A 17,205-nucleotide genomic window follows, 5' to 3' on the forward strand; every position below is an offset into this window, starting at 1 on the left:
CCTATGGTGCTATAGTACTTACTTTTAGTGCAGTGAGCAGTCTCTTAAGATCTCTTCTGAAGTAACTGGCATTCAGTGCTCTCTGTTCATAATGGGAGGAAGCCTAAATTGGCTTAAACTAGTTTCTCTTTTGGTGTCTACTTAAAATGTTCCAGCTTAGTTCAGTTGCTGCCCAGCATCTTGCTGAGATACTAGTTGTCTACTATAAAAACCTGTTCCATGATTTCTTATGGTCTCTAAATAGATACCTTCATGGATTAATTTCCTTGTGCTAGCTAGCACTTGCCAGCATGTGTCACACAAGCTTCCTCTGATCTGCATTGTTAAATTGGAAATCTTACCTTGCTGTCCATTGTCTCTGTGTGCTTGTGAGCATCTCTGCTGTCCTGGCTAGAAACCCTCTTAGTGAATGGACTTAGTTGAGATTTATTCCTGCCCAGAATCTTGAATTTTGTTGATTAACTTCTCTCACTACACAGGCAGCTGAATGAGGCGTGCTCTCAGTATTTCAGCAGAAGGTGACTTGATCACATGCAGGACTGTGGCAATCACCCCCCAGCAATGGCACCCAAGCATGGTGATGAATTTGTATTAATTTTCAGTGGGAAATGGCCACTGAACATTCATTCACGGGGTGAGATTCTCAGGGGTTCCTTCATCTGTAATAGCAGAAACACCTGATATGCCTTGTCCTCAGAGCTCTGAATATTCAGCTAAGCAAGCAGTGGATGGAAGTAACTTGTTAGAGGGCCCAGATCGTTCTAGAAACAAGAGCGTTGAAAAAGGGGAAAGCCTTAAAACCAATCCCATAAGGGGTAAACTTAAAAAATCTCAAACAAGGGAGCTTTCCATTTTGATTTTTTTTTTTTTTTTTTAAAGATACGATCAACCAGCTGCAGTATAGGACCTGTTTACTAACAACCTCAAAGCAATTTGGATGTTACCCCTTCACATATATTCTGGGACGTGGGTTTTTAAAGAACAGCTGAAAATGCATCAAAAAGCTGCTGCTGCAGCTCAGAAAGCAAGCTGTCCTTTAGGAAGAGAAGGCCACCAGGATGTATAGAACCAATTGAAATGCTGTACATAGTAATTTGTCACCAATTCTGAAAGATCCTCCCCCTGAAATGCCATACAAACTCCTTGTAAAATCCACAGCTTAAGTTCTTCTGCTGGAGAGTATGGAGTTATCAAAAGGATTCCTTGAGCTAAGTTAGCTAGGAAAGTGGTCTTGGCAGCAGCAACATTGTCTGGATGTGAACAGGACATAACTGCAATAGGCCAGGCCAGGAAAAGCAATGTTGCAGTTTGTGGAAGGTGAGACTAAGACAACTTGGACATGTCCTAGCTGTGTGCGGTGTGCACAGACACAAATGACACTGCAGAGGCATAGTTTAAATGCAACCTGGATGTGAGGATCTAGAAACAGCTTCAAGTTGAGTGAAAGGACAGTGATGGCCCCAGGGACAGAGAGTAGAGGTAATAAGAGTTTGGGGGGAGGGGGAGTGGCAAAGTCAAGAAAATCAAAATTCTATTTCAATTATGTTAAATTGGAGGTGAAGTCTCTGACATGTCAGAGATGGGCCAAAGGTTTAGCTGAAATTTTTGTAGGCGGTAATCTAACAGTAGACTTGGGGCAACCCTTGGAAAATGGTGGCTCTTAGTTGTCACTTTCAACTACAAAAAATACTCAAGCAATTCTTCTCTTCCAAAGAACTCAGGAAGACCACAACAGGCCAGGATGTTTTTGACCCTATGGATTCCTATTTAAAACCTCTTTTATTTTGTGACTCATAGTTGCATACCTGAGAGTACTGACTTTGTGTGGTACCCCATGGTACACTTGAAAAGATCTCAAGGCACCCCACGGTGCCACGTAAGGTTGAGAATCACTGGTTTAGATCACAGATGTTTCTGGAGTGAAGGCTCCTTGTTACAGCGGAGATGGGCCAATTCCTTTTATTCATAATACATTACTAGCATGATGCCTTGGCTGACGCATGCTACTTGGTTTTGGCTGTAGGAAGAAAGTCTTGAAAGCTAGATGTATTTCACTCAACTCCAGTATGTTTATTCTATCTGAAACCTGCAAAACATCTGCAAGTAATTTTTTATTGCAAAAGTATTTCTTTAAATAAAGGATTTTTAGTTATCCTTTGACCAGATACTTTAATGGAATTGAAACTTCTTGCCCTTAAAGGCTACATAAAGCTGTCCGTGTGTCCATGTGCGGCCAGGGAGTGAGCTGCTGGCAGGTCATGTAGCCCTTGACCTGCAGGGGACTCCTGGTGCTTGCCTTCAGTGGAGGTGCCCCTTGCCCAGGCAGCACCCATGTGCTGGCACCCTTCCTGTGCAGTCCTAGGGGGCGCTGCTGCTGCTGCAGAGGGAAGCACTGGGACCCACTGATAGCTTGCCCCCCAGCTGCAAGAGAGGCAGGCAGACTTGGGGAGTGGGGGGGGGGAGAAAAAAAGGATCAGGGCCCTTAATGTCCCCCCCCCCCCCCCCCCCTTGGCAGAGCCTGCCTGCCTGCCTATTCCGCAGTGGGGGACCCAGTGCTTCATTCTAGGTCTGACTTGCCTGCATATTTGTTTAAAATACTTCAGGATCTATAATAACAACATGCTTATTGTCTGTCTGCATCACTCTGGTTTCATAGTTTCATAGTAGCTAGGATCAGGAGGGACCTGAACAGATCATCTAGCCTGACCCCCTGCCACAGGCAGGAACGAATGCTGGGTTCACAAGACCCCAGACAGGTAATCATCCAACCTCCTCTTGAATTTGCCCGAAGTATGGCCAAGGACCACTTCCGTGGGAAGTTGGTTCCAGATTTTGGCCACCCTAACTGTAAAATATTGCCCTGATCTCTAACCTAAACCTATTCTCCACCAGCTTATTACCATTGTTCCTCGTCACCCCAGGTGGTGCTGGGGAGAAAAGGGCTCTACCTATTTGCTGTTGATCTCCCCTGATGAGCTTGTAGGCATGGTTTGTACCAGATCTCTCCCCCCCCCCGCCTCCTCTTGCTGAGGCTGAACAGGTTCAGGTCCCTCAGTCTCTCCTCGTAGGGCCTGTCCTGCTGCCCTCTCACCAAGCGGGTAGCCCTCCTCTGAACCCTCTCCAGGCTGGCCACATTCCTTTTGAAGTGCGGCGCCCAGTACTGGATGCAGTACTCCAACTGCGGCCTGACCAAAGTCACATAGAGGGGGAGTATCAGCTTTGTGGACTGGCTTGAGATGCACCTTTGGATGCATGACAAGGTATGGCTGGCCTTACTGGCTGCGGTCTGGCATTGGCAGCTCGTGTTCATCTTGGAGTCAATAATGACTCCAAGATCCCTTTCTGCCTCTGTGCTTTCAAGAGGGGAACTCCCCAGCCTGTATGTATGCTGTGGATGCCTTCTCCCAAGGTGCAGCACCCTGCATTTGTCTGCATTGAACCCCATCCTATTCTCATCTGCCCACTTTTGTAGTCTGTCTAAATCTAGTTGCAGCCTCTCTCTCCCTTCAAGTGTGTCTGCCTCACCCCACCTCTTAGTGTCATCAGCAAACTTGGACAGCGTGCTTTCCACCCCCTCGTTCAAGTCGCTGATGCAGATGTTAAATAGTGTGGGCCCGAGGACCAAGCTTGGGGTACCCCACTGCTCACATCTCGCCAGGTTGAGTACAACCTGTCCACCACTACTTTCTGGGTGCGCCCCATCAGCCAATTTTTTACCCATCCAACTGTGCAGGTATCAATGCTGCAGTCGCTTAATTTATTGATGAGGATGGGGTGAGAGACAGTATCAAAGGCCTTCTTAAAGTCTAGAAAGACTACATCCACAGCGACACCATCTTCCAAGGATTTAATTACTTGATCATAAAAGGCAATCAGGTTGGTCCGGCAGGACCTGCCTTTGATGAACCCATGCTGATTGCCCTTGAGTATGATCTCCCCTGCAGGCCCCCCACAGATGTGCTCCTTGATGATCCTCTCCAAGATCTTCCTGAGCACTGAGGTGAGGCTTACAGACCTATAGTTACTTGGATCCTTCTTCCTCCATTTCTTGAAAATTGGGACCACATTAGCCAGTTCCCAATCCCCAGGCACCTGGCCAGATGACCACGAATGCTCATACAGCTGGGCCAAGGGCTCCGCAATGACCCCTGCCAGCTCCCTCAACACTCTTGGGTGGAGGGCATCTGGACCTGCAGATTTAAATATGTCTAGCCCTTCCAGAAGATCCCTAACTACATCTGCGCTGACTGAAGGCTTGATAGAGCTATCCCCAAAATTGTTCCTACCTCTGGTAGGTGGGATATCCCGGCCCCTGTTCAAGAAAACAGAGGCAAGGAACTGTTAAAAATATCAGCTTTCTTGTCTGGCGTGGCCATAAGATTACTGTTTTTGTTGTCCTTAATCCTGGACACTAGCCTGAGTTCCATCTCTGCCTTGGCCTTCCTAATAGCCCTCCTACACTCCTGGGCTGAGGAGAAGTACTCCTCCCTGGTGATAGCTCCTCCCTTCCACTGGTTGTACGCCCCCATTTTAGTCCTCAGGCATTTCTGTATGCCCTTGCTGAGCCAAGGGGGTTTCAGAGCACTCTTACCCCCCTTGCTTCTCTCAGGGACTGTTATCCTTTGGGCCTGGAGGATCGCCCCCTTAAGGTACAACCATCCCTCATGGACTCCTATCTCCTCTACCTTCTAGGCCCTGAGTGCCTCCCCCACTAGTCTCCTAAGCTCATTGAAGTTGGCCCTTCTGAAGTCAAGGGCTTTAGCCTTGGTGTGAGCCCTAGATGCCCTGTGTTGGATAATGAAATCCAGCAGGTGATGATCACTATTGCCCAAGTGGTCAAGGACCTGCAGTCCCCTCACCAGGTCATCCCCCGTGGCCAGGACCAGGTCCAGCAAGGCATTACCCCTAGTGGGGCTGTGCACTTCCTGGATAAGGTGAAGGTCCTGTAATACGGCCAGGAACCTATGCGAGCGGTCAGACCTGGTGTCTGCTCCTCCCAGCAAACGTCTGGGTAGTTTAGGTCACCCATGACAATAACATCCCTTGACCTAACCGCCTCCATAAGCTGACTGGAGAAGTCCTGGTCTAGCTCTTCCCCTTGGTTGGGTGGTCTGTAGTAGATACCCACTGTAAGGTCCCTTTTGCCACACCCCCCTTGTAGTTTGACCCATAGTGTCTCTTGTTTCAGTAAAGATTGATTGGTTGTCTCGTCAGCCAACTGGAGTGCTCCAGACAGACAGACTAAGCCTATTATTATTATCATTATTATTTTTATTATACATGAAGGTTCCTTTCTTAAGGATTCTAATTTTCCAAGGAAGTGTGATCTAGAGCAGTGGTTCTCGGCCTTTTTGGCCTCGGCACACCTTCATAACTTCTGTGAATTGTGGCACCCACTTTAAAAACTGATGTATATATTACAGCACTTTCTTCCTTGCAGCAGGGCACAGTGGAGGCAGGGGATTGACTAGGCAGAGACAAGCCTAAGCCTGCCATTATTTGCTTATCTCCTTGTACCTCAAGGCATCTTTAAAAGGATCTCATGGTATCAGAATGCTATGACTCCCTGGTTGAGAAGCACAGGTCTATAGGAAAGTACTGTACAGTTAGCTACACAGCTTGCTGGAAAGCTGTATTCAGACTAGTTAATGGCTCGCTAGCAAACTAGAAAGATGCATCTTCAAGGCCTGTCCTGGATACAGTAGAAGTGAGTGTTTTCATTAGCAACCTGGACCCTGGGATTTGAGAACGCACCTATTCTGTGCAGATAATACCAAGGTGAAAGGACAAGGGGTGGTATTAAGCACTTTGGAGGCTGGAATTATAATTTGAAATGAGTTTATCAGCTTGTAAGAATGGTCTGAAGTAGGAGGCAGTTCTGTAAAAATAGATGTCAAGTACAAAACTTAAGTAGGCATTGTCAACTCCACAAATTCACAGTCAGGCCAGCCAGCATCTCTAAGAAAGAGTCTAGGGGTTTGTCGTAAATCACAAATAATGTGAGTTAGCAATGTTGTATCTGTTGCAAAACAGCCAAGGACTGTATAAAAAGAAGTATGCAAAATGCCTGAAGAAATCCATCCAGTCTGCTTGCCATGATTTGATCTAATGGGGGGGGGGGGGGGAAACATTTTTTACGTTTCACTACTAGATTGGTTTGCAGCCTAGAAGGGAGAGGTTAACAGGCACTACAGTCAAATGGAAATGCCATTTTGTGATAACTGTTTAACTTGCTTGGATGCTGTATTCCAGACATGCATCTCCATGCATTAGGACTAGAACTGGCCACTTTTTTTCCTATTGTCTCTACAATGTTTGTCCAATATGAAGAAATTAAGTTACTTAAATATGAGCATCTTTCCAAAAAGTGGGAGGCATGAGGGAGTGGTATTTGGGAGAGAATTCAATGCAGAAAGATGCCTTGCTATACTTCAAGGGTTGAATGGTGTGTTCGTCTACTGAGTTTGCAAAGAAGTTGCTGCTGCCAAGTATGGTACTTCCGAGTATAGCAAGACAACAGAGGATAAAACTATCTGTAATGCCTAAGGATTGGTTCAGGGGTGGTGGACGTGGGAGACTGAAAGAGACAAAGATCTTGCTATGGGTCCTGCATCCTTTGTCTGATCCTGCGTTGTTAGTAAGTGACCTAACCAACTGTAAAGGAGGCCCTCTACTTTTAGATTTGTAGTTTCAAGAGGAAGGGAGAGACCTTAACAATTCATGTCTGCAGTTTGTTACAAAACATGCAAATAACCATGCTAGCAAATCTAAAACACTGGCAGAAACTGAATTGCATGTTTGGCAACTGACTGGCTTTCAGTTACCAATACCTACATCAGTCTTGAGGGAGTGTTCCTATAAACAGAAATTTTATTCCGTTAGTGATGTTACAACATCATTGCCTGGCAATCTGCACGTAGTGAAGAAATGGTTTTCTTGTCCATTGCATCCACTTTCGCTCAGTCCTCTGAGTGTGTGGAGTAGGATTGTTTTCTCATGGAGGGCTGCACTGCTTTAATGAATTAAGAATCTTCATGAGAGCAAGGAAGAGCTCTCCAGGGACCTAGCAGACCTCCTGAGGCTAAAAAGAAAGGCCTACAAAGGATGGAGGATGGGAGTCACCTCCAAGGAGGATTATTCTGCACTGGTCCGGTCCTGTAGGGAGCAGACCAGGAAAGCCAAGGCTGCAACTGAACTCCAGCTAGCTTTGAGCATCAAGGACAATAAAAAGTCCTTTTTCAGATATGTGGGGAGCCGGAGGAAAAGCAGGGGCAACGTTGGACCCCTGCTGAACCAGATGGGGCAACTGACAACTGACGCCCAGGAAAAAGCCAACCTATTAAATAGGTACTTTGCGTCGGTCTTTCATCAGCCCCATGGGACGCCCGTGCCCGCTACAGGGCCGGGAAGTCCGGGTGAGGGTGATCCCCTGCCCTCCATTAATGCTGACTTTGTGAAGGAACATCTTGAGAAGCTGGATACCTTCAAGTCAGCCGGCCCTGACAATCTTCACCCCAGGGTACTCAAGGAGCTGGCGAGCATCCTAGCCCAGCCTCTAGCGCGGATCTTTGAAAACTCTTGGCGCTCTGGTGTAGTGCCCGAAGACTGGAAGAAGGCCAACGTGGTGCCTATCTTCAAGAAAAGGAGGAAAGTGGATCCGGCTAACTATAGGCCCATCAGCCTGACTTCTATCCCGGGGAAGATCTTAGAAAAGTTTATTAAGGAGGCCATCCTTAATGGACTGGCCGACGCCAACATCTTAAGGGATAGCCAGCACGGGTTTGTTGCGGGTAGGTCTTGCTTGACCAATCTCATTTCCTTCTACGACCAGGTGACCTATCACCTGGACAAGGGAGATGAGATTGATGTCATATATCTTGACTTCAAAAAAGCCTTCGATCTGGTGTCCCATGATCACCTCTTGGAGAAACTGGCCAATTGTCGCCTTGGGTCCCCCACGATCCACTGGCTGGAAAATTGGCTCCGGGGTCGGACCCAGAGGGTAGTAATTGATGGAAGTCATTCATCGTGGTGTCCTGTGACCAGTGGGGTCCCCCAGGGCTCTGTCCTTGGACCCATACTGTTCAACATCTTCATTAATGATGTGGACACTGGAGTCAGAAGCAGGCTGGCCAAGTTCGCCGATGACACCAAACTTTGGGGCAAAGCATCCACATCAGAAGACAGGCGGATGATCCAGGCTGACCTGGACAGGCTCAGCAAGTGGGCGGATGAGAATCTGATGGTGTTCAACGCCGATAAATGCAAGGTTCTCCACCTTGGGAAAAAAAACCCGCAGCATCCTTATAGGCTCGGCAGTGCTATGTTGGTTAGCACTATGGAAGAAAGTGACTTGGGGGTCATCATTGACCACAAGATGAACATGAGCCTGCAATGCGATGCTGCGGCTAGTAAAGCGACCAAAACGCTGGCTTGCATCCATAGATGCTTCTCAAGCAAATCCCGGGACGTCATTCTCCCCCTGTACTCGGCCTTAGTGAGGCCGCAGCTGGAGTACTGCGTCCAGTTTTGGGCTCCACAATTCAAAAAGGATGTGGAGAAGCTTGAGAGAATCCAGAGAAGAGCCACGCGCATGATCAGAGGTCAGGGAAGCAGACCCTACGATGACAGGCTGAGAGCTCTGGGGCTCTTTAGCCTGGAAAAGCGCAGGCTCAGGGGTGATCTGATGGCCACCTACAAGTTTATCAGGGGTGACCACCAGTGTCTAGGGGAACGTTTGTTCACCAGAGCGCCCCAAGGGATGACGAGGACAAATGGTCACAAACTACTACAAGATCGTTTCAGGCTGGACATAAGGAAGAATTTCTTTACTGTCCGAGCCCCCAAGGTCTGGAACAGCCTGCCACCGGAGGTTGTTCAAGCGCCTTCATTGAACACCTTCAAGATGAAACTGGATGCTTATCTTGCTGGGATCCTATGACCCCAGCTGACGTCCTGCCCTTTGGGCGGGGGGCTGGACTCGATGATCTTCCGAGGTCCCTTCCAGCCCTAATGTCTATGAAATCTATGAATATTTAGTGTAAGACTTAATTTGCTGGCACTTTTTGAAATCATTTGACAAGGAGAACTAGATCATGTGGTTTTTGCAAGTTGCCAAAGGCAATGTAGGATTTTGAATCAAGGTACTTTTCTTTTTCTGGGCACAGTTGTCATTTGATACTTTTCAAAATACCAAAGACTCTTCCAAGTGACTGATTGAATGGCTGACTCACTGCTGTCTTGGACCTGGATCCCAAAGCACAGATTAATGCTTTTAATGCTGTGGTCTCTTTCCTAGGCCTGGTGGAGGCCAGAGCTGACACTACCTATCATCTTGTCCCCTTAAAAATCAGATCATTTTCTTCATTGCACTTGCAAGACTTTGAGGCCAAACACTTGAAGTGAACAGCAGTCTGGCAGGCTAGTGGGATGAAGATGCCATAAACAGCATCTGGAAGGACAATGGCCCTTACTAATATGCTTCAGAGGGCAAGGATGAGTGGCTGAGTGACAGGAGACCAAAAGAGGACATGTACATCTTTGTAAAAAACATGTCTCCAACTTCAGGCCTTCTACAAATAAGCAAATGCCTATGCCTTCAAGCTACATTACAAAGTAACTCTTGTGTTACTAAACTGAACTAGGCCAAACCAGTCCCCTAAGGCGGTATTTCCCAACCAGTGGGTTGCAAAACCAAAAGTGGGTAACACGAATATATGAAAGGGTCACAAAAGAACTTTAAAAATGGATCAATCTTAAAAAATTGATTTTCCTTTAAAGGAGAAAACATGGGATACCATGGCTTTTGCCTTGCAGGCTGGCAGAGTTCCAGCCTGCAAGGGGCTGCTTGGGGCCCCCTTATCCCTCACCCACTCCCTGCCCAACACACTGGGGAGCTGTGGCCTGGGGGCAGGAGTGAAGGCCACTGAGTCAGGACTGGCCATTGATGTTTACAAATGGGTCCTGGTACACAAAAGGTTGAGAACTACTGTCCTACAGCACTAAAATAACAAAACATTGGATCTGATCTGGAGGGCCTGAAGTGGTCTGTGTTCACCCTCATCCATGAAAACTGAGACGGAGGAGTCTGACTGCTGCAAGCTAGAAGAGAGTTCCATTGTCCAAGTTGTTCTTGAAGCTGCATCCCATGAATGGGAGGGAATATGCAGAGGATACTTAAACTGTGTCAAAATATAGAGATGGTAACTGATCATTGGGATTATGCAAACAGGAAGAAGTGGAGTGAGAAGGGAAAGGGATCAAGGATGCAGCTCTGTAGGATTCTCAGCAAAGCTGGAGAAGGGATGAAAAAATGCCTTATCCCCTATAACACACTTCAATTGGTTACACAATCATGCTAAAAATTCATAAATGAGAATAGAACACAGCTCTTGGTCCCAGAGCTGTGCTGGTTCTCTGAAGCACACAAGTTGGAAGTAACATTAGTTTTCCTTGCTAATGTGAGTGTGGCTATGCTAATATGCATAAACAAATAACCACCACAAGTGGGGAAGGTGAGTAGGTGTTCTGGTCACCAAAAGCAGAATTGTACCCCCAGAGCAAAGTTTATCTGTTCTAAACTTAGAGCTGGATTCACATGCTGTGACTGGGGTGATGTAGTATATACTCCATTTAGTTTAATGGACATGCTGTCACAAAATTGCAGTCATAGTGATGAATTGTGTCCCTGACTGGTTCACTTCCTCATGGCAGCTGCTAACTGCTCCAAAATTAAACCACACATTTGCAGTTTCCATGTATGACTTTATTTTCTGGAAAGATTAAACTGGTTGAGCACAGGGAGGAGGATTTTCAGAACTAAATTTGCCTGTAGGTCTTCCTCAGACTTGGTAGTTTCTTCCTAATTCCAGTTGTCTTGAATTAAATGTTTGGTGAGGACTATTAGTAGAGTCTGTTGGTGGTTTCCATGTATTATGCCTTCAGCACAGAGTTTGAACTTGCCATTGCTGTGATGAGGATAGCAAAGATGGACTGAGGATAGCTAAGATGGTCAGGAACAGGTCAAGTTGATGTTCTGGGAGGAAAAAGAGCTGTACCAGCTGGCAGAAGGATTCACTCTGGAAAGGAAAGGGCAAGAGCAGTGAGGAGAAAGGCTTCCTTTCTTCCCACTGGGTTCCTACTAGTCCAGAGAGAGCTCAAGAAGTAGCACCCCTATATAGCACAATTCCAAAGGTGCCAGATGCAAGCTTTCACAGAGGTAACAAATATTAGCTATAGAATTAGAATTTATGATTAAACATAAAAATGAGTAAAAACAAATTTTTTGGAAATGCATTGGGTAAAAAAGTACCCAAAAGCCTCTTAACTCTGACCACCAACTACAGAGGAATCTATCAAAAACCAAGAGAAAATCCAGTCCTAAACAATGACCATATTCAACACAGCAGTAACTCAAAATGGAGAAATAACATAAATAAGCCACATTATTTCCAGTGACAGTCTCAATACTGCAGCTTTGAAACTGGTTGGCTTTTCTCTCTTAAATCATTTGGCAAACGCACTCCCCTTCCAGTACCAGGCAAAACCACCAGAAAGAAAGAATATTTATTTTTCCTCCCACAACTCTCAAGAGTAGCTACAATTACAGCACAGGGAAGTAGTTAGCCATATTAGTCTGAAGTCAGGTAGGGTGAAATTCTACTCTGCTTTCTGTCTATAATTAGAACAATCATTTTGTTCAATTACCTAAAATTATACAGGGCTGGATGGGTGCAAGTATTATCACTGTTGCACAGTACCAGCTATCTTACCTGAGATTTAACAGTTCTCAAAGGACAGACCAAAAATGAAGGCATTATACTTCTACCAGGAGAATTGTTGCTCTCCTGGTAGAAACTAGAAGTGTACAAACATTTTTCAATAATATTTTGGCCAGTAACTAAATATGATTTGGTCACTGCTCTCATAGGCTTTTGAAGGAAGGAAATGCAAAAGCCACAAGCCTGATCAAGTGGTTGGTGTCTGAAGCAGCATATCTCACTCTTGGTCTAAGGGTGGAAGTAATAACAGGATTTTGCCTTGCAAGTGTCAAGGGCAAGAGGCTAAACCTCTGCTGGGGCATGCCTAGAGTCAGAAAAGGGCACTGACATAGATAAGTGCATGACAATGGTATGTAAATGCAGTATGCATGGCTCACTTTTAGAATCCTTCTCTTGAAGGCTGAATCTACATTTTCAAGTGCATTTGCTGGTTTTGTGATTTTTTTTTTTTTTTAATTTAAATTTCTGTCACTTTCAGTATCCAGGTGCACATTTGGTGCATAGAAGTTATAACCATTCAAGTTTAAATATTTTAGCCATTTATGTGTGAATTATGCTCAACAGTGATCTGCATTAGCTAAGTGGTAAGTACTTAAACTTAGGCTGACACACAGAAGATGTTTTCTGTTCAGTCTCTTGCCATTAAAGAGAGAACACAGAATTTGGACCTGGACTTATAGTTATGTATGCATCTACTTCAGTGGGAGTCTAAGATGCTCAAGAATTGTGCCCACAGTCTCCAGTACTAACAAGAACAGTCTTTATATTAGCAATCTAGACACTCCTATTTAACCCGTCCAGCTGTTTAAGTCTTCTAATAATTGCATCTAATGCTATAGGCACATGGAGAAGACCTTTTCTTAAAGACTTGTGCTACAGATTGCCTGGAAAAGGGAACAAAGGCTGAATGAACTGAGTCTTACATTTCTGCGTAAGCAACAGAAGTTGTAACATCTGCATTTAACTGACCAGTACCTTTTTGCTCTCAACTAAACACTGATTTGATCATCCGGTATGTGATGTGACTTTCTGGCTGAGTGATACCAAAACAGCCTTCCAAGTGGCTTTTGCTTGGAGTCTCTTTCAAATGAATAGGCATTGCTTTTCCCACAGCACTCATCAGTTTTATCTCCAGTGGGCCCAATTTTAGGTATTCCTTAAAAAGAGAGAATATTATTTTTCATCAGCAACTGCATACTAAGAGGCAGAGTTGTTTTATAAGATGACTGGTTTTCCTTCAAGTCAGCTCTGTCAAAATACTATTATGGAGCTCCATAATTTCCATATCAGTGTGTCTGGTTTACAAGTAAAGAGGTTTTTCCTCACACCACCAGCTTTGTTGACTCAGCCTGGGACTGTGGAGTCCAGCTGTGGGATTTCATGGTCACAGTTAAGCTGTTTCTGCAAAGCCATTTAAATGATGGCTGCAGTTACACCCATGCAACTCCACTGGTGCCAGTGGGTTTAAGGAGCTGTAATAGTTTGAAACGTAACCAGAGTTAATGAAGCACAAGCAACTTGCTGGATTGCCTTCTCCCCTGTGTGTGCTCTGCACGACTGACAGGAGTAACAAGAAAAATCTATTTTGTCACTTCGGTGACTCAATGAAGCTCTGACAGAAACAGGTCTATCAAGCAGGCATCTTTCCTATGCTTTTCAGAGTAGAACCACTCCTGACAGTCTTGGCAGATCAGTCTTTTTGGAATTGTTTTTGGCTAAACTTCCCTTATGCTGTTGGGAAGTGTTGCTCTTACAGCCCTGACCCAATACCTTCTTACATTTTGAACATTTTTCAGTAGAACAGTCTGAGAAAAACAAAATTGCTAAGGAATATCTTTCATGTGGAGACCAGATATTGGGGACTGCACCAGCTGTATCTGAGCTCCCTGACTCCTGCTACTTAGTTATGCTTGTCTGTTAGGGTGTTTCTACACGGCAAAAGACAGAGATGCTTTGAGCTATCTCAGGACTATCCAACCTTTTCTTTGGTGTGTGTACAGTGAGTGAAGCCTGGCTCTTCCCTTTACCCTCTTTTCCCAGCGAGACATGTTGTATGGGTAGCTCCCTCGCCTGCTGCCATGTGCACAACCCAGCACCTCCCTTGCTATGTGCACAGCATGCAAAGCCTAGCTCCTTTCTTTGCTATGTGCACATCATGCACAGCAGAGGCACCCTGGTGCCCCTGCCATGTGCACCGTACAGGCAGCCCAGTCCCCCTACTGCGCTGCCCTGCTCCCAGGAGCAGAGGCCAAAAGCTGGAGAAAGGAGCTCAGAAAACCCTGTCCTCACTGCAGTGGGAACAAGGGGGAAGGAGGGGAAGCGCGGTTAGGTAGCAGCTTGCAAGCCATATGTGACCTGTGGACTGCCAACAGAAGAGCCCTGAGCTAGCTCAGGCCAAGCTAGATTCTGTGCCAGAAGCAGTAGAGCTGCATTAGCACAGGACTGTGGCAGTCCCTTCTGACTCTATAACCTAGTCAGACGATGCTGATGCTGTTGTACTGCCTCAGCTATAGATGAAGTGCCTGCAGGCCTGGGTAGAGTATCTCTCTGCACTAACATACAGATAATCTCTTGCTGAGCAGAAGCAGTTCTTGGAACCTTGCATGGCAGTTTCCCGCTTGGAAAAGAAATCCATGATGCAGCCAGGAATGTTCTGAGGTCACTTGTTTCCACTATGTGCTCAACCCCATTTCTTCATACTGGGGACAAGATTAACAGACAGTGCACATCCCTGCAGACTATTTTTAGCCCTGCCCATGCCTGCTTTTCCTTCAGGCCTGGAGAAGAAGGCACTGCATTTGAAAACTTGTCTAATGTATTAAAATAGGATGGCATAATAGCATCAACCTTCTGACCTGTTACACTGCATCTTTGCAGCAGTAGAATTGCCCTATTATTTTTCTGCAGTCAAGAAATGAGTGAAAGTTAAGCTGGCATTTTCTGAAGGGTACCATGAGTCAAGAGAGAGAGAGAGAGCCATCCCTCTAAGATTTCTCTTCTCTGCACTTCATAAAAACCAACTGCTGAAATACATCTGAATCTGCTTTCCTCCTTCAGCCCTTCACAAGGAAAACTGTAGCTCAAGCTTCTTCTCAGGCAGCATGTTCTGGAAATGGCATGCTGACCATTTGCTTTCCTTTCAGCAGCTGCTGTATTATGCACGATAGTCAAAAAGGACTGGGGCTCAGACAAAAGAGAACCTGCACTATTCACTTCATGATAATTCCCTATTGGCACCTGTGATTGTGAGGATAGTCATCCTTGGTGCTTATACATTGTGAACAATAAGGTGCAAGCCATTAACGCTTTAGACTGAACTACTGAAAGCTGAACCAGTCCTGATGGTGGTTTGCTTCCCTGATTACAATATGCTAATGTCATGCTGAATAAAAGAAGCCCCACTGATTTTGAAACCTATACCTGGAAATCCTTTTCATCCTCGTACAACAAGCTATCGAGAGTCGGAGGCATTGGTATTCCACACAGAAACTCGTAACTGTCTTCCATCTCGGACTGGGTATCTGACATTGCTGCCTTCTCCATGCTCCATGCTCCAGGGAGTTCCATGCTCTTGGGACATTCATTTTTATCATCTTTCATTCCTTTACAGAAAAGTACAATGATATGTAAGGGGTTATACTTTGAAAAAGTCAAAATTAGAACTTATAAATGGACATGATCTTTATCATTTGGGTGGCTAGAGACCCCAAAATATGTATCATGAATAAAAAAGAACTAGTTCTATCCCATAGTGCAAAGGTGGCCAACCTGCAGCCTGAGTGCCACAAGTAGCACATGGCAGACTGGGGAGAGGACAAGCAGCACAGTGGCAGTTAGGGCAGGGAGCAAAAGCTGAGCAGCAGACTGGATAAGAGAGAGGGATCATAGTGGCATGTGGAAAGGGTGCAGCATTAATTTGGGGCACACTGTCCATCAAGGTTGGCCTCCACTGTTCTAGCTTACGAGTCCCTTTGCACAAGCACAGAGGCTCCTCAAATGCTCTGTAACTATAGTGCGTTGGAGCAGACTCAATTAATCAGTAATTACTGCACTCCAGCAGACTCCTGTGTCTCGTGTCAAACAAGCTTTAGTTCAAGTATCCTGCTGCCATTTTGAAGCATAGGGACGCTGATACATGAGACACTGCAGCCAGCACTTTAATTAGAGCAGCTCTTGGAGCCACTCTAATTAAAGCACTGCCCCCCACCCCCCGAGCACGTGTAAAAGTGCCCTATGAGCCAAGCCACTGAGGTACTGCTACCCTGAACACAGCATATCTGTATCATACACTAAAACTGAGTAACTCCCGAGCTGATGGTTAATTTGGTACCTTTTCTTGGAAAATTATTTAGTTTCCCTGGAGGGTCACCTGGCCAGTGAGAGCTGTTCTCTTCTTTTGCTGAGACAGCTCCACAAAGGAGCCAGAGCAGGAGATGGATGGCTAATGGAAAATACAAGTGGTGCTAGGGGGCCACCTTGACTTGCCTGACTGCAGGTGTTCTAGGGCCTACTTCCTTCTCTGACTGGCCAAAACTTCCACTGCATTTGGCTATATAACTCAATGTGTTCATGATTTCCAGGCTTTTTTATTATAACTCATTTCTTCTGCTTCTCTATTTCTCTTGGTTTACTTTTTCTCTTACTCACACACAGAATTGGATTAAATTGAATACTTGACTATTTGACTATAGACTTGGAAGGAAAGAGGGGAGATATTGTTCAGATTTCTGGGTTTTTTATTTACTGCTTAAGACGTTTTGTTCCCTGTGCGACTGTCACCATGGTTGACACATGCCAAGGATATGTCTGCGTTGCAGTGACATCAGTTGGTGTAGACATACATGAGCTAGCTCAGGCACTACTAGCAATGCAGCCTGGCCAACTGCCCAAATAACACCCTGCTTCTTGGGTGGAATTTGCTAACTAAGATGAGCTTTGTGCTACTGTAGCCATGCTGCTAGCAGTACCTGAGCTAGCTAATTTAAAAAGCTAGCTTGGGCATGTCTATATGTGCTGCATTTTGTTACATTAAGAGATTATTGTTGCAGCAAATTCTTCACATTGCGAAGACCACTGTAATGCCTCATTACTCATAATGTTCTATGGAGTTTTGGCACAGGTAGTACCTGAATGCTCTCCACATGCTAGTCCTTCCAAGTTTGCACTAAGCAGTTCATCTTCACCCTGCAGGCCCGCTCCCTGGGTAAGAAATAAAGGCCTGTGGAATTAAAACACAAACAACAGAAAATTCATATTAAGAGTTCTGAACTTTAATCTAGCAACTAGACTGGGGACTCCGCTGTCCTTCCTGAAGAGACAGTCTAAAAACTGTTTGACATTTAACCACAAGCTCAGAATAGTGTAGAGGTTTAAAATGCAATGGAGCAGCCAGCTAGATCAGTGGCTAATGCACTGCTTTTTTTTC

At 45.5% G+C, this 17,205-nt stretch overlaps 1 protein-coding gene across 4 annotated transcripts in view; it reads right to left on the bottom strand.

Moving 5' to 3' along the window:
* Positions 1 to 10,743: 10,743 nt before the first annotated feature.
* The window catches only part of CCDC83 (coiled-coil domain containing 83), a 36,199-nt gene continuing 29,737 nt past the window's right edge, over positions 10,744 to 17,205 (bottom strand). For all 4 annotated transcript variants that reach the window (XM_059721945.1, XM_014605885.3, XM_014605886.3 and 1 more), the window contains 4 exons: positions 16,907 to 16,998; positions 15,201 to 15,382; positions 12,756 to 12,936; positions 10,744 to 11,078 (listed from right to left, as the gene is read on the bottom strand). In XM_059721945.1, the coding sequence (XP_059577928.1) occupies positions 12,766 to 12,936; positions 15,201 to 15,382; positions 16,907 to 16,998 (445 nt within the window). In that variant the 3' untranslated portion in view covers positions 10,744 to 11,078; positions 12,756 to 12,765. The remainder of the gene's footprint in view (positions 11,079 to 12,755; positions 12,937 to 15,200; positions 15,383 to 16,906; positions 16,999 to 17,205) is intronic.

This window comes from Alligator mississippiensis, chromosome 1, assembly GCF_030867095.1.
Source record: "Alligator mississippiensis isolate rAllMis1 chromosome 1, rAllMis1, whole genome shotgun sequence".
Taxonomy (NCBI): domain Eukaryota; kingdom Metazoa; phylum Chordata; order Crocodylia; family Alligatoridae; genus Alligator; species Alligator mississippiensis.